Source organism: Rhipicephalus microplus, chromosome 2 (genome assembly GCF_043290135.1).
Source record: "Rhipicephalus microplus isolate Deutch F79 chromosome 2, USDA_Rmic, whole genome shotgun sequence".
NCBI lineage: Eukaryota > Metazoa > Arthropoda > Arachnida > Ixodida > Ixodidae > Rhipicephalus > Rhipicephalus microplus.
Window position 1 is genome coordinate 236,702,676 of NC_134701.1, and position 25,019 is coordinate 236,727,694.

Here is a 25,019-nt window from a genome sequence, read left to right on the forward strand (position 1 = left end):
TACATATTCCGTATTGAGGTCAGAGAAAGTTGTCGTGGACAACGCGCGACCGTGGTGTTGCTGGCCGACGCCTTGGTTGATGAAGGACCTGCGGCGCCGCTAGTTTGTTTTAGCGGCATCAGTTATGCGGGGCATTGGATAGTATTGAAGAAGGGCCTCGTGGTGAAGGACGCATGCTGCCAAAGAAAGGAATTGCGACAGCTGTATTTGTGTATTTTTTGTGTATAGATATTGCCGTAACGAGGAAAAACGCGGCACAAGGAAAAAGAAGAAAAAGAGGGCGTGACAGGTAAAATATGGTGCTGACTTACATGCCTCGCGCTGTGTCAGTCAAGAATGAAATATCACACCGTCAACGCCGGTAGCGCGATCTTCAATAGGTTGAGTAGGTTCCATATTTGACGTTATATGAATGGGAAGTGGTATGAAAAAAACATCACGGTTGTTCTTTCCATGACCTTTGTTTACAAACAGAGTGATACTGTCTTTCGAGTTTAACAGCGTTATTTGTACAAATAATGGTGCCTTTATTGTTTTAGTATTCCGCTGAGTAATATACACGAAACCTAAAAAGCGATAGTTTTCCTTAGTGACACCGTACAGAGGTTTTGTGAGGTTACTCCACGTGTAGTTTTACCATGTGAATAGCACAGGAACTTCTCTCAATTGTTAGTTGGTAAACTGCAGAATTCTTTCAAAAATATTGGGTGAGTGCAACGGCAGTAATTTACCTTTACGTTTGAATAGTGAAAGCCCTAATATATTTTACAGCAGAAAAGGCAACCTAACCATGACGCTGTAGTCAAAGATAAAAATAACTCTCTGGCATTAAACTATATAGAGTGGATGCGTCGTACGTTTATGTCTTCAAATAGACTTGGAGTCGGTTTGGGAAACGGCATGATTTTCGTAATGCCTCCCGCAGGTGCCGCATTTGTGCTCCTAAGCTAGAAAAGTCACCCAAGTACAGCCACAGGGACTCTTCGATTAATCCGGTTCTCACTGTCGTGTTTTTGTTGGCTTTGTAAGGGCTGTTTCACGCTAGCGGCAAGCATGCCTCGCCGTTTGACGTTTGACGTTCTCAGGCAGCCGTGCGCGGCTGTTTACTACGCGCACGTCTGCCGTTCTTCGCCGTTCGAAAAATGGGCGCGAGACCCATTTTTGTGCCGTTTGCCGTTTGCCGGCGAGTGGTTTAGCCAATCAGTGACGGAGGAGCGACATGGCTGAGCCGCGTCGTCACCTCTCCGCATTGTCTGCGTTCGACGCGGGACACTTCGAGCTGCTTGCGTCTTGCTCCACGCTTTTTCGATATGTCGTACGTGTTGTTCCCAGACTACATTCCAGCAGTGAATAGAGCATTTTCGCCTGTCCGGTATTTAAAAAAAAGCGGACAGCAAATAGAAATGACGTCCCCAAGGCAGGCGTTTGGACAAGTGGCGCCAGCTATCCAGCGTTAGCAACAACAAACGTGTATTGTATGCCCTCCGAGATGCAGAAAATGGTATACATGGTCAACGACAACCTGTAATATGAGTTGGAAGACTGCGGCCCAAATTGGCACCTTTGTCTTCTGGGTATCTCCTTGCCTACAATGGAACGTTAACAGTGATATATTTCGGGATTTAACGTCCAAAAGCCGCGATGTGATTTTGGGAGACGCCGGAGGGGAGAGCTTCGGTAATTTCGATCACCCGGAGCTTTTTAATGTGCACCTAAATACACGGGCCTCAAACATTTTCGCCTCCATCGAATATACAGCCGCCGCAGCCGGGATTCGATTCCGCGACCTTCGGGTTACCAGTCGAGTGCCATAACCTCTAAACCACCGCGGAGCGGCTTCAATGTAACGTCGGGTTCGGTTTCACTCCTTGGTGAACTTCCTAGCCAAAGATGGACCCGCACTAAACAGTTTTTGAGAAACTCTTTGTAAAGCGTGCTTTGCCACATGGGCAGTAGCAGTGCGGGTAAGCATTGTGTTTATGCCCTGGGTGCATTGTGGATGGATTTTGCTTTCGCTCGTTTCGTCATCAACACAGTACGCGCTGCTGGTGCCTACAGTAAATATACAGAAAGACTCGTCGATTGACATGTCATTCACGAGTACGTTTGTTTTTATACGAAAGTGCTGTTTCCACTTCAAGCGGCGTTATGAGTTTCCAGTTTGGTGCGTGGTCTTCACTCCACCGGCGTTTATTTCTGACAGTCTTATTTGATCAGCTTCTGATAACTGTGTCAGTACTCCTATGGACATCAGTCGTGCTAAAAGAATGAGATTATATTGAAATTCTCAAAGTCTCGTTTGTTCTCTGCTGTGTAGGATCACTGCCCCTCGTCAATTCCGTTCACCGAGGCGCCGAGTCGCACACTTCCGTTATTGTCGTGTTTTTATTCATCACATTAAACGTTAGGAGTTGGTAATCAAGGCGAACTTAGTAAAATTATTTTGCTCAAAGCTGTGCAAGAAAGTCTCGCTGTTCGATGAACAGAGAACGAGTTCGGTGCCAATTGCGTATTTATGTGTCGGCGTTGCTTCGTGCCTGGCAAGTAGCAGTGGTGTTTTTAGCTCGTATTTGTGAACATCATCGGTAACATGCTTCCGAAAGTGTGTGGAAACAAACAATCCAATCATCATTTCGTGTTTTGTCGCAGTTGGTGCAGCTTGCTTAGTGGCATTTACTAAGTGTCTCCGTTATTGGAAATTGTATCCGCTGCGGAGATACGCGCACGCGCGCGCACACACACACACACACACACACACACACACACACACACACACACACACACACACACACACACACACACACACACACACACACACACACGCACACACACACACACACACACACACACACACACACACACACACACACACACACACACGAATGTGCCGGTAGTAAAAGTAATCTTTAACATAGTGTTATATGTCACAGCTTGACTGTGTTTGCAAATGGTCTGCCGTGCTTTCATCGATCTACCGGCCTTCATTCAGCAACGCCACTTCTCGCCTTTCCGACGTGTCACACTGTACCATGAACTATCCTAGTGCCGTGCAAAGCTTCTCTTGTGAACACAGCTCGTGCTGTCTTCTTTCTACTTGCCCTCTCACGGCGTTAATTGATCGCGATTTTGCATCACAGGCAGTCGAAAGCTGGTTTAAGTTACCAATCGCCTAGAGTTTGTGGTGCGCTTCATTAGCCGGACTGAATAGTTGAGTGCCTTCGGCGCACCGCGAATCACAGCACTGTTAGCCTATTCGAAAATTCGTGACTTATTATTAATATTTTTAAAGTATCGCGTAGTTAATACGCTGCGCGCTTCGAGTGTCGCGCAAAACGTGTCGGAATATACACATGCCCTTATATATAAGCGAGTGGCTTGAACTTAACTCTGCATCTGCTAGTTTCGGCATACGAGGTGACATTTATGTTTACGACACACTGTAAAGGTTATCGGTCACTTTGGGAAAGATGTGGTTAGGCGAATGGGCCAGAGCAGGGAGTGGAAGCTGCATGCGTTAGCTGCTGTGAAGATGGCGAATGAAAAAAAAAAATCAGCCATGTATCTGCATGTTACACTGCAAACATCGTCTAAAGACGATAATGTTGTGTCTGGAGAGAGGGAACAAAACGTTTATTTGATGTCCTGCGCCAGAAAATCGGTGAATGATATAGTGGAGGCGCTGCGTTAGAGTGCCTCGAGCGTGCAGTGGAGGCGAACGAGTGTATCAAGTCACGTCACACATGAAACATTAGCGCTATCTGGCAGTTATCTTGAAAAACAAACTGCGCGGGGCGTGCGCGCCTGTCTCGGAGGTGATAAGGTGTAGAACGCAAGGCTACGGGTAGGTGCCACCACCGTGTCGTTTTTGCAAAGCGTTGGAAACGCTTGCCTTCCCTTGCAAGCGTTGCCTGGTCAGCGCAACGTGATAAGCGCTATGGTCCTTATAATTACTTATGTACACCTTTTCCAGTAAGAGACACTCATCCAGAGTATTGACGTGTTGTACGGTGCCTCAGATATGCGCAGTGATTGCATTTTAATTGGCAATCGCATAAGTATGAACGCTGAATCTTGAGCAATATTGGTGGGCGCTGCAGATGGGGTCGGCCGTTTGGCGTATCGTTTGGCCACTTAGGCGTGGTTTAGGACAGTGTTAAGGGCGTACAAACACACAATTGTACAGACAGACAGACGGACCAAAATTTTTGCGTCGAAGGTCCCCAAACAAGACTATCGTCTTTAAAAGCATAATAATAGGTGTGATTATGAGGGACAAGAAGAGAGCTCACTGGGTCAGGGAACAAACCGGTTGTTGAGAACATCGTAGTCGAAATTAAGAAAAGGGCATGGGCATGACACGTAGTGAGAGGGCAGTATAACGGCTGGTCATTAAAGGTAACTGACTCGATTCCAAGAGAAGGCACGCGTGCGAAGGCGATATATAAAGTTGGGTGGGCGGATGAGTTCAAGATGTTTGCGGGGATAACGTGGCTCGGCAAGCAAAGGAGTTGGTCGCTTGGCGAAACATGGGAGAGGCCTTTGTCCTGCAGTGGGCGTAGTCAAGGTGAGGATGATGATGATGATGATGGCGAATAATAGGCTGTGAGATGAATAGGTAAATTGGGCCCTTCAGGCATCCAGTAGTATTGTACTGCTTTATTGATACCGTTCCCTGGTGCGTAAAGCCACTTCTTCGTCCTCGTCGGTGTTTAACCTCGCATCGCTTAGATTACGTCGCCAGTGCCTGGCGCTCTATTGCGTGCCCCAGTCGCATGGACGACGTCCGTGTTTTATCACTCTTTGCATTCCCTGAGAAGCCGGGGCACCCAAAGCAAATTCTGATGTCGCTTCCGGTAGTACCTTTTCCTCCCCTGGCAGATGCACATCCAAGTCGGACGCAGTGTTATTTGTTCGCGTTGACACCCCGCAGGTTTGAATACGTGAAGCAGTTAACTCGGCATCGGTCACAGCGCTTCATGCGTAAGCGTAGTGGTATTGTGGTACGCGTACAAACTACCCACAGGTGCCACTTCTTACAAGCGAATGAATTGTCATGTAACTCACTGATCAGAGCCTGTACCCACAAGAAACATCTTACGCTAAACATGTTAATAAGGAAATATTTCCGCCCACCACGATGCGGGATATGTTATTAGTGAAGCCGGCTGACCAGTAGAAATATGCTTTTACAAAAAAAAAATCTCCCCCCCCCCGCCCCCTCCCCCCAGTTACTAAAAGAGCAGCTGACACCAAGATGTGCCATGAAGTCAAAAAGTTTAGCGCTCACAGCCTGCTCGAAAAATCGATCCCATGTAATGGGCCGAAGTTTGCTAAATCCTTTGGGAAAAATAAAACAAAATGTTGTATGCTGTGTAGCTGGTGTAACCTTTTGTCCATCTTTTTACTCTGTGGTTTGCCGATTTCTCGGCGTTTCGTATTATTTTGCGAAGCCAGTGGGTGTACTTATTGAGAATCAATAGAGAAACTCATTTCGACTGGCTGTTTTCCAAGACTATGCCAGAGAACTTCCGAACAGTGAAAGTTCTATGCGGTCGCTCTTGTGTATTTCACGGTGGCTTCTTTCTAAAGCTCGGAATTTCATCTCGGTTGAGCCAGAGCACCGTGGTATTATAAATGTGCAACGAAGAAAAAGGAATAGCGAAGCCATTCAACGTGAACACCATTTCGTTGCGTGAAATTTCTAATGGTCTTTTAGATGTGCTATAACAATCTTGAATTCATTGTAAGATGCCAACATATCAAGTTAGGATGTCGAACCTTCGAAATCTTAAATTTTCGCCCTCATCATCGTGAACCCCCGTAGGCCTAGTCCGCTCGCAAGGTACTCAACACGGATAATTTTGTGTAGCCGTGAGTGTTCGTTCAGGTTGATGTTTATCTTTATTTTTACTGAATAAAAACGTATATAAACGTCTTTTTGAAGGAATTTGAAGTGAACTCAAAGTGTAACTTAAAGAAAGGCACGATCTGATTGCGGGACACATTGTACGGGGATGCCTGTATGAATTTTGATCATCGGAGGTTTTATAACATGTATTGAAATTTAAGAATACGTGATACTTTTTGTGCAGGGGCCAGAAAACACATTTTTAAGAGTTTTACTGCCATAAAAGCAGCCCTAGCAAGACAAATTACCCGAAATCCATTTAAGAAATTACGCAATGACGAAGCTTTCGGCGCGTTGAGGCACAAGACGTCAATGGCGTGTTCATCTTGCTTCAGTTAGAAGTGGCAGGAGTGGTAGTATGGCGGGGGTTTCGAACGGCGCTTTTGTCCCGTTCTGGCAGCTTACGCCGAATTTTTTTTTGCCTTACCGGGCCGAACGCTGTCATCTGTTTGTATGATATTGTTCTTCTTGTGACATACGTTCTGTTCTCTCGGAGATTGGTATCTGTTTTTTTTTTTTACGTGTCAAAACAGCGATATGGTTACGAAGCACGCCACAGTGAAAGGCTACAAAAATTTCAACCGCATGGAGCTCTTTAACGGCCACCGAAATCGTAGTGCAGGGACCTCAAGCATTTCATCACCAAAACGGGACCTCCGCGGCTGCAGGATCAAACTCGCGGTTTGCTTGTCAGTGGCCGAGCGCCCTAACCAATGCACCATCGTGGCAGCTCTTCTGTTTGAGCGAGAGAGTAAAGAAAAAAAAAAGAGAGAGAGAGGCAGAGAGATGCGCAGCTGAAAGTGATGGACATGGAGAATGAAGGAGTCTTTTTTCGGAGCTTGAATGCGCCCTCCTTCACTGATCTCGCGCGCGAGAACGGAGACGGCCCTGATGAGCCTTAGTCTGTTTACTCGCCTTCTCCGAGGTGTCTTACCGGCGCACCGCTTCCCTTTTCGCTCTATATAGTTGCCTCTTTTCTGCTCGCGCCTGTTTTTTTTTTATTTCGGGTGTGGTGCGCGTGAAGGGTAAATTACGCCGGCTTAATTAAATAAAACGTGCCTCGTTGCTCTTTTTTCTTTATTCCTTCGTGGTGCTGGAGATAACAGGGCCGAGCAATACTGAAAGGCACGGGGCTTTGGATCGTAAGCGAAAAAGGTGAGAAAGCGCCTTCAGGCGACGAAGGAGGAGGTCGCCTTTGTTTTGCTTCGCCGGATGAGAAGCGGACCAAGCGTGCGGCGTTTATCGGCGCTGGTCGGGGCGGTGACTTCGCAGCGCGCGCCGCTCCTGTAAACAAGCCGCAAAGCTTTTTTCTCAGTACTCGCGTGGTTAAAGGGGAAAACTCTGAAAGAAAGGCGAGTGCGCGGGCTCCTTCGGACTAAAGGAAAGCTTATCTCGGAGGATGTGCTTTGTTCTTGCTTTTAGAGCCGCCGTAATGATTTTGCGTTTGTATGGCAAGCTGCATGGTACTTCGCGCGCACTCTTGAAGTTGCTGAAGGTCGTAGTGCTACCACCAGCAGTGATATCGTGCTTTGTAATAGCTTTGACACGACGCATTGTTATGTAATCGCGCGTCAATAAGACATTGCTGGAACACTGAGCAGGGCCGCCAGATAGCGGATTTGTACGACGCATAATAGATGCTGGCCGACGATACCGGATCGCATTCACAGGCAGCTATCTTGTTAGTGGTGGTAGTATATATATTCAGGGCCCCCAAAGAATTGCATAGACTGAATAATCGATTGTTTCCGCTGGCTGAGATCATCTGAGGTGTCTTTAATTATATTGGCGTGATGGTGGAATACCTTGCAATCATTTCACGACATGAAGCTGTGCACTGTTTCGTCGGCTTTGCACATTAAGTTATTTTCGTATACTCTGAAGAATCCGTTGTATTCTTCATTGAACGCTTGAAGAAGCGCTTCTGAATTATTTCTGCTAAAATGTATCTGGAAGTACTATTTATTGAACGGATGCAGTTAACCGGAAACACCCAGCCGCGTGTCACTTCTGTGTGGCTGGTATAAGTGTGCTCTCTTTTACAAGCCAAGTTTTTTGGTCGCTTCTTCATAACATTTACACAAGCGTGCGTTTACGTTATTCTCTGCGTCTTCCACGCATCACCGGTGTTCGTGTGGTTAGCGACCAAGAACAGTGCAGTGCACATTTTCAAGGAAAGCATTTTTGTAAGACCGCACACATGGTCCTATGGCACGCAGTCGGTGAACGTGGCTAGCCAATGACAACTAGCACCTACTAGTGAAAAAAAACATTGTACGCTCCCAAATCGCCCATCACCAATATCATAGTATTCGTAGCGTATCTCTACAATTGCCCGCGGTTGCGTCTTTACGATTGACACTCGTCCTACAGTTATAGTTGCCGATTCCGTGTTTAAAACGTCGTGAGATTGGAAGTGAGCGTTCCTACTCGATGGATATGATCTTTCTCTGAGAGAGAGAGAGAGACTGAAAGAGGGAGGCTGGCATCGGCAGGTCGACCGTGGTCTTTCTTGAATATCAACGTGCGCTGGGATCCCTCTCTGGCTTGCTGTCCTTGTGATCCAGCATTTTTTTTAATAGGAAAAGGTTGGACAGTGGACATCGGTGCTACCGTGGCTGTGTTGACCTCTCTTCACGCTCGCACGAGTTGTATACCTCGCAGGTATACCTCGCACGAGTTGTATACCTCACGCTTGCACAAATTGTATTCGATCTTTTACTTACGCAACAGTACTAAGCAAGCCTTTTATACCTGCTGTGCGGATCGGTAGTGAACAGGTGCTGCGAGGAGTTGAATAACCAGCCTGCTGGAGACGCTTTGTAAAGTGTTGGTTACTGTCGTGTGTTAGGTTCGTCACATAGCAAGGCGTGTGACGCGAGGAAGATGGAGACAGTGAGGAAAACAAAAGGGAGTTGTATTGGACGAATAAAAAAAACTATTGCGCATACAGTACTATAAGTCGTACACGCACGCAGTTCACTCACAAAAGAAAAGAGGAAATAGTCTCACAGTCTGTGCCGTAGCCCGGTGCCTTGAAGTGGGATCCGTTGCGTGCTCGGATGCTGTCGTCGCTTGGGTGCCAGGTCAGCATACCACTGTAGAGGGCATCACCAGGTCTAGGCGTAGCCGCACACTGTCAGCGACGTCGGCTCGGTGGACGTGGTCAGCGGCTCCGGTCTTTCGAGGGCGCTCGCCGTACCGGAGATGTCCACAGGACCACTCACCGAGAACTCGTGCTTGGCCACGCCGACACGCCGAGCCCCGAGGACGTCAATGGCTCGAGGAAAGGAACCCGGCCTTTCGAACCTCGCGCGTAGTTGCGGGTTCGCCCTAGGCTTCCTTGCGTCGTTTTGCCGGCGTCCGAACGGCTTCGTTCTCCGCAAGCGTCTCCTCTTCTTTTTTTTTCAATGGGCGCGCTGCAATGCCTCTTCATTCTTCTCATCTTCTAAATGATGTGGTGCTGTCGTCTGCTATACTCGCATTTTTAAGGTACTACATCACAGTTACGTAGCGCAGAAAACCGATAAGATTCCGAGTCCACTCCTACCTTCATGCGGCAGCAGCGCGGAAGGAGGGGTGGACGGCAAGTCGAAAACCTGCTTTCTGCTTTGCCCACGGTTGCGGCTCGACTATTTTGGCCTACGCCGGCCGCTGCTTGTGCTGCTCGCGCTGCAGACGCGCCGATACTTCGTGGTGCTCCATCTTGTGTTGAGGCTGTTGTTACCTTCGTTTTGTTCGGCCTTTCTTGAGCAGATGTGCTGCTATGTGTTATCTTTGGTGTGTGGCTAATGACACCTCGATGCTGGTAATCGGTTGGCTGTAAAAATGGGCTGCCGTGCTTATGTCCCTTGCAAGCGGTCGCGTAGCCAGGGGTACCCCGAAAGTATGTGCTTTTGCTACTTACACACGCACATCTACAAATGCGTGCACTAATGTGTATATAAAGTATGGCTAAGCACTTCCCCATCGTCTCACAGAGAAAAAGTTTTGGCTGCGCTTCTGCTTTTAACCATTTCCCCCCCCCCCCTTTTTTTTATACTCCTTCGTGTTTGTCGTTACTTAAAAAAAAGTGGGTCTGGCCTGTCGAGAATCAGCAGTTTTCTCCAGCCACTTGCTTAGTCAATTCCCCGCTTGAACTGAATTCGGCCTTTTACTTACACATCAGTACTAAGCAAATACACGCCGAAAAAAAAAAAAACACTGACTGGTTTTGCAAAAGTTGTCCACCTCGCGACTGGAGTTGCTCTGCGCTGGTATGAAAACTGACGCTCTGTAAAGCGCTTAGATGTATTCACCGAAGTTTACTGAATGCCGGTGGGAGGAAGTAATCGCTGGAGTTTGAGTCAAAGTCTGAGTATTCATTGCAGAACCGATAAGATTGTGTCTCTACACTTGCGTGCAAGCGAGGGGACGGCGTGCGGCCTGCCTCACCCCGTATGCTGTAGACTTCCTAACTTCTTTGAGTGTATAGGCGTGTCTGGTCGGGTTTCTCAAAAAATACAAAAAGAAAAACAGCTGCTTCGAGCGTTTCAAACTCCCTCGCCACGCCTTCTTGCTTCCGTACCACACGACGGGACGGTTCTTCAATGAAGTGGTAGATCTTCTGGGCGTGACCCTGCGCAGCACGGCGCTGCGTTGTTTTCTAGGTTGTTATCTGTCGCACTTTCCGTTCGATCTTCGGTTGGTTTACGGCGCCTCTCTCTTTCAGTGGTTCCTGCTTTCGCGTCTAACTTGCTGCTTTTCATAGCAACCGCGCGTTCGTGGCACACATTAGCGTCTCCTGTCACGTTGCCCCGCCGCGGTGGTCTAGTGGCTAAGGTACGCGGCTACTGACCCGCAGGTCGTGGGATTGAATCCCGGCTGCGGCGGCTGCATTTCCTATAGAGGTGGAAATGCTGTAGGCCTGTGTGCTCAGATTTGGGTGCACGTTAAAGAACCCCAGGTTGTCAAAATTTCCGGAGCCCTCCACAACGGCTTCTCTCATAATATTGTAGCGAAACGTCGGGGTTGTTCAAGTTAGGCGCATCGGACGACCAGGGAGACGAATAAGTGTGGGTGAAACTCCGCGGAGGCAATCGATGAGACGTCAACACGATGATTTCGGGGAGCACTCATTGGGGGTTTATTTAGCTAACACAACTTCAATTTACAAAATGCACTGGGTCACAAAGACAAAACATAGAAAATGGTGACATACCCCTCGGCCTGCATGGCCTGGTCTCCCGTGGTGAGATCCGCTGTTTACTCCGACTCCGCTCACTTTTCAAGTTCAAACATCCTCTTTTTAACCCTTGGTCGAACAAAGAGTCTTCACAAAAACCAATCACATGTTGGGACTCGCAGCATCACAACCAATCACAGAAACACTTTCATAAAAGGCACTACATTTGTAAAAACCTCCTTACCAAATGAAACACGCAAAGGGATAGCTATTCCGCACGGGGCACTCTCTCCCATACCAGGCCGTGCTGCCCCCTTCGGCCGACTACCGTCGGCGGCCGTTCCCACGCTCGGGCCCCGTCAGTTCTTTCATTAACTGTTGCTTCCTAGAAGCGTCCTTAAGAGCGATGGGTACACCATTGCTTACCAGGTGTACATGCGACAGCGAGGCGCCCCGACATCCTAACAACAGCGCGGGAGAATATGGTCGTTTACCTGCCGCCACTGTGTCTCGGTCAGGCTAAGTGGTTGCGTCCCCATAGGCCCGTTTACATTGACCCGACGAGGGCGCGTTGAGGCGAAATAAACAGGTTTTCTGGACTCGCCCTCCCCATGTACAAGCGGACGCGTCGGGGCGGAGAGTCGTCGCGGCGAGTCCCGTCGACCCGGAGACAGGGGGTAGGTTCACCGAACTCGCCGCGCTCAGAAAGGGCATGTATAACCGGTCGCGCTGAGTTGACGGCTCGTGACCTCTCCCGCCCGTCGCGGTCTCCGCTTCCCCTGTCCCCATCATTCCGACGTTGCTCTTTCTCTGTCGGCCGGTACGCGCGCGCTAGGCACGATGACATCCTCGCGGGCTCCACGCACCATGTGGACAGATGATGAAATCACGACGTTGCTAGCTTTAGTCAACGAGGAAAAACTGAGTGATTTGCTCGATAGCAAGCATAACAGAACGAGGACATCGTTCTGTTATGCGGTAAATGCAGATCACTTTTACGTTTAAATCTTGCTTGGCACGTCCTACGAGAGCTTGTTGGTTATCGTTCTGACGACCGGCTATATTGCTCTGCCCGTAGCAGGAAATCGGCTTGTGCGCCAGAAATCTCAAATACGTGCACATAAACGCTTTAATAAAGTTTCTGGTCACCTCGCCATCAGAATACATTTGCGTAAATTTACAGAATCGTCTACTAGTGCGCAGCATTCCAACTGCGCTTGCATTTATTTTGCGTCCTTCACAGCCAGGTTCGACTATGAAAAGGCAAATACTTTCGGGTATTTTATTCTTTGCAAGTTTTGTTTTGGGTTTTTTTTTGCAAGTGGTGTCAATTGACTTTATCACAAAAATTAAGTGCCTTTACCAATACATGTAGTTTCCCTCAGAGGAAAAGCGTAGTCCAGGGTTGGTTTCGCTCTGAAATATTGAAATATTATACGCATTACGGTAAAACGATTCCAGTCGGTAGGAAAAGAACCGCATTTGAACGCATTCACCACTAGTGTATGTTAATGTGCTTTGCGGGGAAGCAATGCAGTGTTCTTCACCAAAGTCAGAAATTTTTACAGCTTTTCAACTTTTCCAGAGACAACGCAGCTGCATAGCTTGCTTGCATTGTTGACGGTAAGTGGTGGAAAAACACGAGTCGCGAAGACAGTAGTTTGGAAGCGTTGGCACATGAACTTTGAAAAATTTGCAATATTGCTCATGTTCAGGCACTTATCGGTCTGTGTGGCGCTCTATATAAAAATATACGCTTTGGATCATTTCAAAGGGTGCAGAAACGATATTTATTTCTGTAAGTTTAATACGAATCTTTGTTTTACGCGAGAAAATATTATTTATATTGAGCTGCCCCCAAGGCTGTCAACGGCGGACCGTAAGCGCACTTCACTGCACCGAGGGTTCTTCGGCAGCCTCCTAAATGCACCAAAGCCGGCTTGCTGATTCGTGCTTCATTTTCCTGCGCTTACCGCCAGTAATAGAAACAAATTATGCAGCTGCATTATCTCATAAAAAGTTGTAAGAGCTGTAAAAAATGTTTAAATATCGCCCAAGAACAACGCATTGCTTCCCCTCAAAGAACATCTTGAGACAACCTAGTAGCTGTGAACGCGTTGTGGCAAGGAAACGCTGTGTTCTTCCTACCCACGAGTTTTTTTCACAACCTAGTTATTGGGCGCTGCCACGATATTTAAATTGCTCTGAGATACTGAGAAAAAATACCAAGACGGGAGCGGAGATAGCCATCGCGGTGGCGGAGCGACAACTGCGTAAACAACCGCAGCCCACAGCGGTGAGAGCGCTGGCTTGGAGGAGCGGAAACCGGTACCGGAAGACGGGCTTTCGGCTCGCCTCGACGCAAAGCGTCGCTGCGATCACCCCTCACCTCAACTCGTCCGTGCGAGTTCATATAAACTCGGGCGCGTCGAGGTAAGCTGAACCCGCCACTCAACTCAGCCCGCCCCCGTCGCGTCCATGTACACGGGGCTCATGTCATTCTCAATGACACGCGTGCCTGTTAACAATGGCTTAGACTCAGACGGTGGCGCCGGACCTGCCTCTTGCTAGACGCTTTTCTGAGTAAGCTTTCCCCTTCTAATCCCGAACGGGGGCGACCTTGACTGCTCCGTTCGTAAGCCGTAAAAGAACAAGATTCTCCGCGAAACCTTGCTCTCGCGACAATATTATGGTGGTTTTGGGACGTTAAACCCCACACATCAATCAATCAATCAATCAATCAATCAATTAATCAATTGATCAATCAATATATCCTGTCACGTTCTTATTTATTTGGACGTGTGAGCGCGTATTCACGGCCTGCTCATGAGTTGCGTGCGTGTTTGGTTCTTCTAATGTGTCATCTGGCAACGGACATTCTTCGAGAATGAATGGCGTGTCTCGTAATCCTACACTCCAAGGAAAAAAAAATGTGCATGCGGTACTCTTTTCGGGATATCCTAACTAGTCAAGTATATGACTTTATTTTTTTTAAACGCGCTAACTCTGTTTTGGCTTTCAGGACTCTTGAACGACACCGTAGTTATCTCCGAAAAGAGCACACGTGTCTCTTTAATTAGAGTCGTACACGTGGCGAGTGAAAACTCCCCCAAAAGAGTCGTAGGACTTCTCTTTTCCCGTCTGGCGGAGTGGATCAGTGGTTACGGGGCTTGGGTTGCATTTCACCGGAGTCGAATCGGTCGATTCCCGTGTATTGCGCTATGACAGTGCACGTTAAAGACCACCGGATAGGGAAACATTCCGGAGCCCTCAATTACGGCGTCCCTCGTAATCATATATATAGGGGTTTTTGGGACGTAAAACTTCATATATTATCATTTTTCTTTCTTGTCGTGTAGCGTTGAAATCTCAATTTTCCGTTGGCCTGCATGTTTCATGGAGTTTTGCTTAGTACAAAAAAGCAGGAGCTTTAAAACGTGCTTTATTCTTTCATCTGACCTTCTAAGTTACTCTCGTATGCTTTCTCTTAAGGTTGTGTCTAAGCAAAGTGTTTTCCTTTTAATAGATATGAACATCAGAACACGCCTGAAAATTTATAAATCGATTTTTTTTTTCACCAGTGCGTGGAGTACACATGTACAGATTGAGTTACAACACGCGTCAATTATCAGACAGGCCTTAAAAGCGGGAAATGGGATCAGACACTTTCGAAGTGCCTCATATTTTTACTCTTTCCAGCGCGCGATAAACTCGTAAAAAGTTATTGCTATTCCTGGCCAGCGTAAGTTCATGATTTATCTTGTTTAATTCGATTTTCTTCCGTTAGCATCCACAAGTTTTGATCGCGTTTTTTTAATGATTGCTCGGGATGGCCACAATGTGAAACCCTAATGAAGTTTAGAAAGCAGTATTATTTGACCAGACACACTTTGCGCATTTGAATGCCGACCGATAGAGCTTACTGCTCGCTTCTTTACGAATGTGTAAAGTGACCTATGATTTGGCGATATGATTATGAGCATGGTGTGAACATGACTGCACGCTCGTTTCTAAAATTGCATTGCCTGTGAAAGCGTATAGGAATGCTTTTCATCCTAAACTTAAAATGATTTGCTGAAAAACCAAATAATCTCATTTAAGAGAAACCAGCACGCTTCTAGGCTGCCTCTTGACGAAGATGCGGCAACATGCCGTGACCATTGATCCCGATATCGCGCGTGTGCTGTCTGCCTTGTTTCTGGATCGCGAAAGGTTGCAAGGTTGAATCGATATCGACAAAATTTTGGGCAAACATGGAGGTGTCTGGCGAACCCAGAAAGCGAAATGGCGAAACATGGCGAGAAGTCGATCGCCAGAGGGCTTCGTCAAGCTTGCCAGGGTAGAGGTTTGGGGTATAGTTGCTTTATGTTTATAAGTGGGCAGAAAAAACAGTGCAAAGGTCATGCAGGACACACAGGATGATGAAGGCACAACAGCGCTGTTGTCGTGCCTGCTTCAGCTTGCGTGTTTTGTCTGAGTTTTGCGATGATTTTTTTTCCCTCTTCGTCAGGCACCTGTCACTAGAAATGTATGAGGCACGTACGTGAAATCGTGGCGAAGAATCCTTTACCACCACGACTGGCGTGAAGCGGTGTGTGCTGCGAGACCGAGATAAGCAGTTTGAATCGAGTGGCACAAACACAGTTTGTGTATTTGACCAAGAGTTTTCCCTCCATGTACGCTAAGCTGTGCGAAATTGAAGGGCATGTTTATTCTGATACCGCAGTGTGCTGTTTAAGTTTGTATTTGGATGGTAGATATGCTTGCACGCATGCAAGGATACAGCCGCAGTTAGGCAACACGACCTTTGAGCTCATGGTCAGCGACGAATAAATTAAAGGTGCGACTGAGGTGACAGAGCGTTACTGGCGTGGATTAGTCGCTAGGTGAGATTAAGCAATCCGTGAGGCAGGAACTGACTGGACGATTGAGACAGGCATGTGCATCGCGGTCGTCATGACACTTTCATCCACCTGTTCCTGCAGGGAGAGATGGGCTGGTGCGAGAATGAGGGACAGCAAATTTAGACAAGTCTCGGGTCACACATGGGGGCGATCCCGCTTCGCCCACGCGGCGACTCTACAATTAACAGGCGTAATCTAGTGAACCTTACGTGCTTTATTGGTGTGCTTGCGTGTGTGATTTCGTGTACCTGTGCGCGCGTCTGCGTTTAACGCTACACTGATTTAAACGAAAGCTTATTTTTCGTGTTGCCTCCGATAGGTATGCGACATTTGCAGACAAAGATGGCGGCCTAGACGTACATGTTGTGGTGACCTGAATATGTACTTGTGATGACTGAAAGAATTTAGTGGCTTGACAGGTACTCACTATCAACCATGAACCAGCGTTTTAGATCTCATTCAGTTCTACATTTAGGGATCGTGCTCTACCCATGGACGTCTTTGCAGTGTCTTTGTAAAGATTTAGCTACGCTCCTTTTGGAAAAGCTGTGTTTCAACAGTCATTTTCGTTCCTCCTGTTGACTGCAGGCGCAGCATCTACGTGCCCCGCCTGGTGCAGCCAATGAAATACCGGCCGGCGGTGAATTGGACGCTGACGGCAAGAAGGACTGGCACGACCTCGCCATGATCAAGCGTGACGCTGAGGCCAAGGGACCCGGCGAACAGGGCGCCGCCTTTTTCCTGCCTGCAGGTATGGATAAGAAGAAGGATGAACTCTACAAGGTCAACGGTTTCAACGCACTGGCCAGCGACTTCATCGCCCTCAACAGGTCGCTACCCGACATCAGGAATCCTGGGTGAGTGGCCTCTGATGTGCCTTCGTGATATTCCTTCCGTGTAGTTTTTAACCGCATTTCAACTACGCGAGCATTTCTGTTTCTTATTTAATCATTGACCAGACACATCATTGCACCTACTAGTCGCCAGCGTCAAAGGGTAAAACGGGAGAGCCGATTCTTATATTATATTTTTTTTTCAGTTAAGTCGCTTTTAAATTCAAGTAACGGTGATATATTTGACATGTTTTGTTTCGACACGTAGACAGAAGTCTCGCCATCTCGTCATAAACAGTATCTGGCCGCTCGGTGACTCAGTGCTTCGCATTTGTAAACGCCACTCAAGTATGCGTTCTTTTGTGTTCGTGAGAACAGGTAAACTCTAGCTGCACAGAAAACCTGGGCGAACTGACAACAAGCGCAATGCTGAAACAACGCCTGAAACGCTGCAGTCTTCACGAATACGTTACTTCAAAGAATGTTGCCTCGGACCTGTATGTCCTGCATGTGGCTGAAACGCAAGCCCACTCCCGAACGCAGCAATGCTCTATAGGAACTTGGTGCGAGTTTTGTTGGTTCCCTTACTGTATACGTTTTGCTTGCACAACAAAAGAGAGCAGCGATTCACTGCGTCGTAGTATATACGTAGTTTATTTTGCACGTTCACTTGAATACAGGCAAGTGGGGGATCGAGCGCGTTCTCCCGCGCCTCTTCGTGCTCGTCGAGAATGGCATGCGTGCTACAGCGTGCTATAGATATTTGAATCGATCGCCCGGGCACGACTGCGCCCAAGTTGATTGGATCGCACGCAGTTTTTCGTCTTCGCCCGCCTGGCGAACGCCAACTCTGTGGACCCACGCCTTTTTATATCTACACGCAGCGAGAAACTTTCGTACTGCCACTGGAAACGTGCCATGGTAAGTAAGGGGCCCTGCTAATTGTAATCTCCTGGGATTTACGTGCCAAAACCACGATATGCCGTATGAGGGAGGCCGTGATGGAGGGCCCCGGAAATATTGACTGTACTGTGGTCCTTGACAGCACACCTAAATCTAAGTACACGTGCCTACAGTATTTCGCCTCCAACGAAATGTGGCCGCCGAGATTCTATCCCGCGACCTTCGCGTCATCAGACGAGCACCATAGTCGCGGCTGGTAGTCTTGTTAAAGTTAGTGTCTTCTGAAAATTAACAGGTAAGCGAATGTGCCGTGTGAAAAGGCATGTTTCCTAAACGAAACCGTATAATTATTTCCGGGTTATTTGTTTCTTAAACAAACGGGGTTACCGAAGCCGCGTTCGCTTAATTTTATCAGTTATGAAAGTGCAAGTCAGAATAAATAGGTTTTGAGCGTCATTGACACTGAAACGTGTGTTAGTCTGTGCAAGGAGAGTGTCTAATAACGAATTAAATGGAAAACAGGATAAGCATTTTAAGAAATCAGTTTGGTATGTTAGAGGGAGAAATTGTATGATAGCGCGTGTGTGTATTGTATCTGGGTATGTTGTTCTTTAAATCTCTTGGCGCAATGGAGCATTGAAGTACGCATGGTTGCACAGTAATCACTTTCGTGGCATTCGCCAGTTGTTATGTTGGCTTTTTCTCCCTTTTTATTGCGATAGCAATCATATGGACACTCTCGGATGGATTTCGCTGTCGGCGTCGGCGTCGATGTCATGCACTGTATATGTATACGTATCTATATATATGAAAACGCAAGAAAGAAAAAAAATTCCAGAAAAAGACTCTCGCGCGCGGAATCGAACGTGGACCTCCGCGTCGTGAATGCAAGGCGTTAACCACGGAGCCACCAATAGGCACTTCCTCGATCGTTCCAACGGCAAGCTACTCGTATTTTTTCTTTTACCGCTGTTGGTGGGCATCTCGGGGGGGGGGGGGGGGGGGGAGACTATCGTGTCTGCAGCATTATCAGCAAGATGGTGCAGTGAGTGCGCGGTGGCTCCCATATCTCACGCGTACTTTATCTCTCTTTTTGCTGGCTTGTGTGTCCCTTGTTGGATGGTGGCGAAGTTTCCATGAAACGGTAAGGTGCGGGAAATAGTTGAAAAAAACAGAATCTACGTTAGAACTAAAAAAAATGGGTGAGGGGGAGGGGGTTATGCTGTGGTTCTGATTTTTCACTTCACTGCTCTTTGTTTACGTGATTTTTTTTTTTTGTGTCTCGCGACGTGCATATGACTGCCCACCGATTCGTATGAGGTGTCCTCGTTGATTGGGCTTCAACTGAACGGTAAATTATTTTCAGTAGGAAGAAAGTTTTAGGCATTCTTGCTAGTTTGTCAGTAAATGAAGAGCATTTCGTTTCTTGAGGACACCGACTAGATGCGACATAAGAGGAAACACGGATCAAGCGTTAGGAACGTCGTACTACAATATGATTATGAGAGACGCCGTAGTGAAGGGCTTCGGAGCTTTTGACCACCTAGTGTTCTTCCACTGACATCAACTGACATCGCACAGTGCAGAGGCCATTTCAAATCCATCGAAATGCGGCCACCTTGGCCGGGATTGAACCAGTGACCTTCGGCTCAGCAGCCGAGCACCATACTCACTGTTCCACTCGGGCTACCAGCCACATTAAGAAAGACTACCTATATAATAACAAGGGAGCTCTGTGAACGTAAAGGAGCCCCTCAACACTTCTTTCGGTGCCCCGCCGCGGTGGTCTAGTGGCTAAGGTACTCGGCTGCTGACCCGCAGGTCGCGGGTTCAAATCCCGGCTGCGGCGGCTGCATTTCCGATGGAGGCGGAAATGTTGTAGGCCCGTGTGCTCAGATTTGGGTGCACGTTAAACAGTCCGAGGTGGTCAAAATTTCCGGACCCTTCCACTACGGCGTCTCTCATAATCATATGGTGGTTTTGAGACGTTAGACCCCGTATATCTATCATCAACACTTTTTCGGTGTGGTAAAAAAAAAAAAGCTGCTGATAGGTTGTCGAGGTTACTGAGAAAACGTCAGCCAAACTTCATAGCGCCGCACGTGACACAAGATGCGACATAAGAGTAAACACGGCGTACAGAAGAGAGGAGAAGAGAAACGGTGTCCAAGACCACCATTTATCTTCCCTCTTCTCTGCATCTTCAGCGCGCCGACGAAGGGACGCATCTGGTTGCACCCTTGTCACCACCCTTCTGCCCTTGTCACCACCCTTCTAGAGAAAGCGCTTGAAGAAGCCGACAAATTTATGCAACTACAATTGTATTTGACTGATTATAAAGATATTTTTGCGACAGCCGGTTTGTTAGACAATAAGCTTTTTTTTTAATGAAGTGATTCGATGATTACTAAGAAAAGTGTTGCATCGCCACCCTAGGTGTAAGCGAAAGAGTGCGTGAGCCATTCCCAAACCTTATCTGTGACGAAAGTAGCTATAGATAATAAAAATGACTCCCATTTGTATGAAACAGAAACTCACTGGAACACCCTGGTAAAAATATGGTATCGCACTACAATGTGCGTGTCTTCCTAGGACAATTGAACACGGCCCATTAGAAACACATGGGACCCTATTGTTAAATTTTAAGCATTCTGGGAAGCCACGCGGTTTGTAGTGCTGCACTGTAGTTTCAGCCGAATGCTCCGCTGCGTCTCTTCTACATTTAACAGGGAGTAGTTTTCGATGACCAGCTTCTTCAGTCAGATATAAACTTTTTTCGTCTATTTCTCATTCAGTTATGTAAGGCCGCTGCTGTCGCCAGCGAGCGAAGGTGCTATTTGGTCGTTCCGGTGATGCAGGCGGTGCCATGCAGGCGTGCACCGAAGCTGTCACACGGTGATAATCTGCGACGCAGTCAAGTGACGCAGTTCGGTCTGTCAGTAGTCATTAATCAATGAATGCGTCTTCATACATCGCCGTCTTGTCCTGCCATTTCGACTTACCGTTGGTTGTAATCCGTTTATAATCGCCGGAATGGTCGAATACATGCACACATCCCCAAATCCAAGTCATGGCCGCCTTATGCTAGAGCGATGATGCTCCCTTGGTGGATTGGGCGGGTTTCAATTGGTTCGCTTTATTCTGATCTTTAAGCCTGCTAGCGAGAGTTTTTCGGGCAGGTGAAATAAGAGGAAATTATGTTGGTTGTGTAGGGTAACAGTAAAAAAAGAAAGTAATTTTCTTGTTCCCTAGTCGCTCTTCAGTTCCTATAAAGTAGCGCATACGAGAACTAAGGACGCCAATGTGCTTGACGCGTTTCGAGGCACGCCTATAGCCGTTTACTGACATGACGAACACTCGGCCTACGCGTTGCCTAGCTCGTCTCCGGCAGTTTCTTCTTTCTTCCCAATTAATGCTGCTTCAGTGAGGAGGCAGCATTCTTTCTCAATGGTATTTGCGTAATGATTCGGCAATTTACCGCTTCTTTCAGGTTTTCATGCATGAGCAGAACTACTCGGCCATCAAGCGGGAGTGCCTTGCGTTAGTCGGGGCCACGGAAAAGTGCCGCCTTTCTTTTTTCTTTTTTCTTTTCGCTTTGTGAAGCGGTGCAGAACGTTGCGGCCTTCTTTCACAAAGTTCGTTCGGAGCCTTCTCTTTTGCTTTTCGCGGATGATCGCGTTTTGTTTCTTCGCATATACTTGTGGGGGGCATCATTGATGCCTTTGAAAGATGAAACCGAGGATGCAATAACAACGCCATCCTAATGTCTCAACGATTATGATTCTTTCGTTAAATTTAAATTTCGTGCCTTCTCGGGCGCATTAATAGTGATTGGCATGACGATACGTGCTTTCAAAGCGGGCCAATGAACGGAGAGCCTCGTTAAGTAAATGGGTTTCTCTGCGTTGGCAATGGTACTGTTGGAGCAATTTTTTTAGTATTGTTTTTTACAGCAGACGCATTTAAATTTAAAGTGAAAACGGATATTAAGCAGCGTATAATCATAATCGGGCCATTCCAGCCGTTCTTTCGCAAATTACAGCGAGGAATGTGTTTGAAAGACCGACCGCGAGAAGGTTTAGCCTGCTCCCATTACTTTGCATGCGCTGTTATTAGATGGGCTGTTAAGCTGATTGCGCCGAGGGCTGGTGCAATATTTTAGTAATTAAGTTAGAGTAGCTCGCATGCATTCATCGTGTTTTGTTGTGGTCGAGCTTTGTCATGTTTTGAAGTGCACATACTAACGTATGCTAGACAACAACCTAGCCAGAAACAGATGCTCATTTTATATTCTCATTTTATAAGAATATGCATACGGACCCTCTGCAGGATTTTCGATCAGTCACTCAGTCTCTGCAACCGGTTGAGGGAAAGCAGAAACTCACTGACATGAAGCGACAACAGAGACTCGTTCACTCAGTGGCTTCACTCACCACTTCATGACTAACTTCCCTCAGTCGCGCGGAACTCGCCACGTTTCTCCGACTGGCTGCTTGGAATCAACTTTCCCGCCACGTACGCAGCCGTTTTGCACGCAGCCCCAACTTTCAACATAGCTACCGCTTCTCAAGCACGTGCAGCGATGCGTAACTCATCTAGTACTCGTGGGAATGGAGTAAAATACCCCTCTCATATAAAAAAAAAGTAACGAATTGTATTACAGAGCTGCGACCTTTGTGTGCAACCCCGGCGCAGGACGAAGAAAGAGGGGTCTACTACTATATCTGTGCTTTTTACACTTGTTTCTGTGCTCTCTTGAGACTGCAGGTGCTACGCCCAAGTAGACTGTCTATACACAGCCAGACTGCGAAGTCAAACGAAACCAGGGGTGGGCTTCACCGGATGCCCCTTCTTTGTTTTTTCTTTACCCAGAGGTAGACAAGGGCAACGAATGGAGCGAGAAAGGAAAGCTTGTTTTGATATTTTACTCTTCCGTTCAAACAGGGGTTGGTTGTTGTTTGCCGAACTTTTCTTGTTTCTTCTTTCCCCTATCGTGACCGCTCTTCAGGGAATGGGCTCTGCCGTTTGGGGGGAGCCTTATCTGAAACGCAAATGGGGACCAGTCGGCCGTGTGCTCAGTTATTTTGCGGACTCTATCTGTATTACGCCTTCTCAAGTCTCCCGAACTCTTCTGAAGATTTAGTTTGCTTCTGTGTTCGTGGATTTATCTCGAGCTTTTTTTTGTTGTTGTTGTTGCTCGAAGAAGGCGGAAACGTTGCTCTGAGAAAGAGGGGAAGAGCGAGGGGCTTTTTACTAACGAGGCCTGTGCGCTTTCGTAGTTTCACTTTATCGTGCGCAGAAGTTTCGTTTTCTGACCCCTGACGTTCTTGATTTCGGGCATCTTGCTTGCTTCGTCTTTCAATATCGCTTCAGCCATATCAGTGAAGTAACACAGAATTTTCTTTTTTCTCGTTCCTTAGTGTTTTATTATGGCGCTTGGATATTGGTGACATAAAGCGACCAAGTCGGGTTATATGAAGCAGGAAGCTTCGGGAAGTAAATATAGCGCGTAAGATGCCTTCTGAATGGTTCGCGCTGCTCTCTTCTCTCCAGTGATCCGTGTAACAAATGAACGTCGATCGCGGTGTTGTTGGAGGAGTGTGGGGGGGAAGGGGAGTTACGCGTTTAGGGGTTCGTGGAGAGATCTGCTGTCCATGTCTTTAAAAAAAGTCCTCAAGTCCACACCGCTGCTGTTGGTGTGCAATACCACTGAGTGCCCGAACAGATAAGACGTCTTTTCCTTAAAAATCTCGCGGCTCCCGAAATGTAGAAACTCAATACTCGTAATACGAAGTTTTGGACTTAAACGACATAGCATTTTTTTTTCGCCATCGAGGGATGCCCGCTTGTGTATCGGCTTGCACGCAAAAGAGTGCACATGTGTCTTCAGAAACGTGAATTGCACTCCATTCACGCCCATTCAAGCATGGTTCGTTGTTGGCGCGCTTCATTTGTCCTATACCAACATTAAATATGCTCGTCTCTTTGTGCGGTAATGTTCCTTCGCGTTTCCCGTTCTCTCTCGGGGCCGCAGTTTCCACCTATTTCGAGGACCGCCACCGCAGCACTATGACCTGTCCCGAGCGAGCGGTGTAGCAGTAGCGTTGTCGCCAAGAAAAGAGCCGCTATAGCGAAGCGCACAATTCGCTCTGGGCGCCTTTTGTTGAAGCGAGCGAGATAAAAAAAAAGGGGGGGGGGGAAATGCGGCTTTCTGCCTCTGCACAGGCACACACATACAAACTTCGGGTCCCCCTGCTCTGTGCAAGTGGGAAGTGCACAAAAGGCACATCGGGTACAATGCGCGACAGTGGCGCGCCGCAGCCTATTCGGTCTCGGCTCGCAATTGCCCCGACGAATCCGTTGTTTCTGAGTCGATCGGATTCTAGAGCCAGGCGGATCGTTGCAGATAAGCGTAGCAGTGGATGAAAAGGTGGGCATTAGCGTGGCTCCTGGCACCGTTGTTTTCTAGGTGTTTTTCTTCTTCTTTTTGTAATATAGCACTCACAGAGTAACGCTTTCGTTGATCGAAATGGTGCCTCTTTAAATGATTGCTGTGTTTTGTTATTGTGTTCGTTTCAGCGTAGAGTATGAATAGACATAGATATGTTCCACACTTCGAAAAACAAAGGCTCTTCATATCGTGGCCTGATATTTGCAAATAATAATAATAATAATAATAATAATAATAATAATAATAATAATAATAATAATAATAATAATAATAATAATAATAATAATAATAATAATAATAATAATAATAATAATAATAATTATGATTATTATTAAATAATAATAGTAGTAATAATAATAATAATAATAATAATAATAATAATAATAATAATAATAATAATATTATTATTGTTATTATTATTATTATTATTATTATTATTATTATTATTATTATTATTATTATTATTATTATTATTATTATTATTATTATTATTATTATTATTATGCGAGAAATCAGTGGACAGTGGTAAACGATGAGACGAAAGAATGTGGATGTACGCGAAAAAAAGAAACTCACTAGGTGGAGTGTACTCGGGGACGCGTATTCTTTCTGCATTAAGCATAAAGAATCAGTCGTGCACCGTAGCTGCATGACAAGGGGTGGTCTTCGCATCGCAATGGGAGGCAGTATTCACGTTGATAATGGTGCACCTCATTTAGGCTACAGCTTGCTTTGTATGAAGAGCATTTTCGTTGTCCCGTTTCGGGCCGTGCAGACCATTAGAAATTCGTAGGGCTAACGGCAATGGCCAACTTTGATATCCTTCAACCATCGCAGTGACCATAAGACCACCGAA

At 46.9% G+C, this 25,019-nt stretch overlaps 1 protein-coding gene across 3 annotated transcripts in view; it reads left to right on the forward strand.

Moving 5' to 3' along the window:
- Positions 1-25,019, forward strand: part of Pgant6 (Polypeptide N-Acetylgalactosaminyltransferase 6) — a 126,833-nt gene that overhangs the window by 76,026 nt on the left and 25,788 nt on the right. For all 3 annotated transcript variants that reach the window (XM_037421348.2, XM_075877835.1, XM_075877829.1), the window contains one exon: positions 16,565-16,833. In XM_037421348.2, coding sequence (XP_037277245.2) covers positions 16,565-16,833 — 269 coding nt within the window. The remainder of the gene's footprint in view (positions 1-16,564; positions 16,834-25,019) is intronic.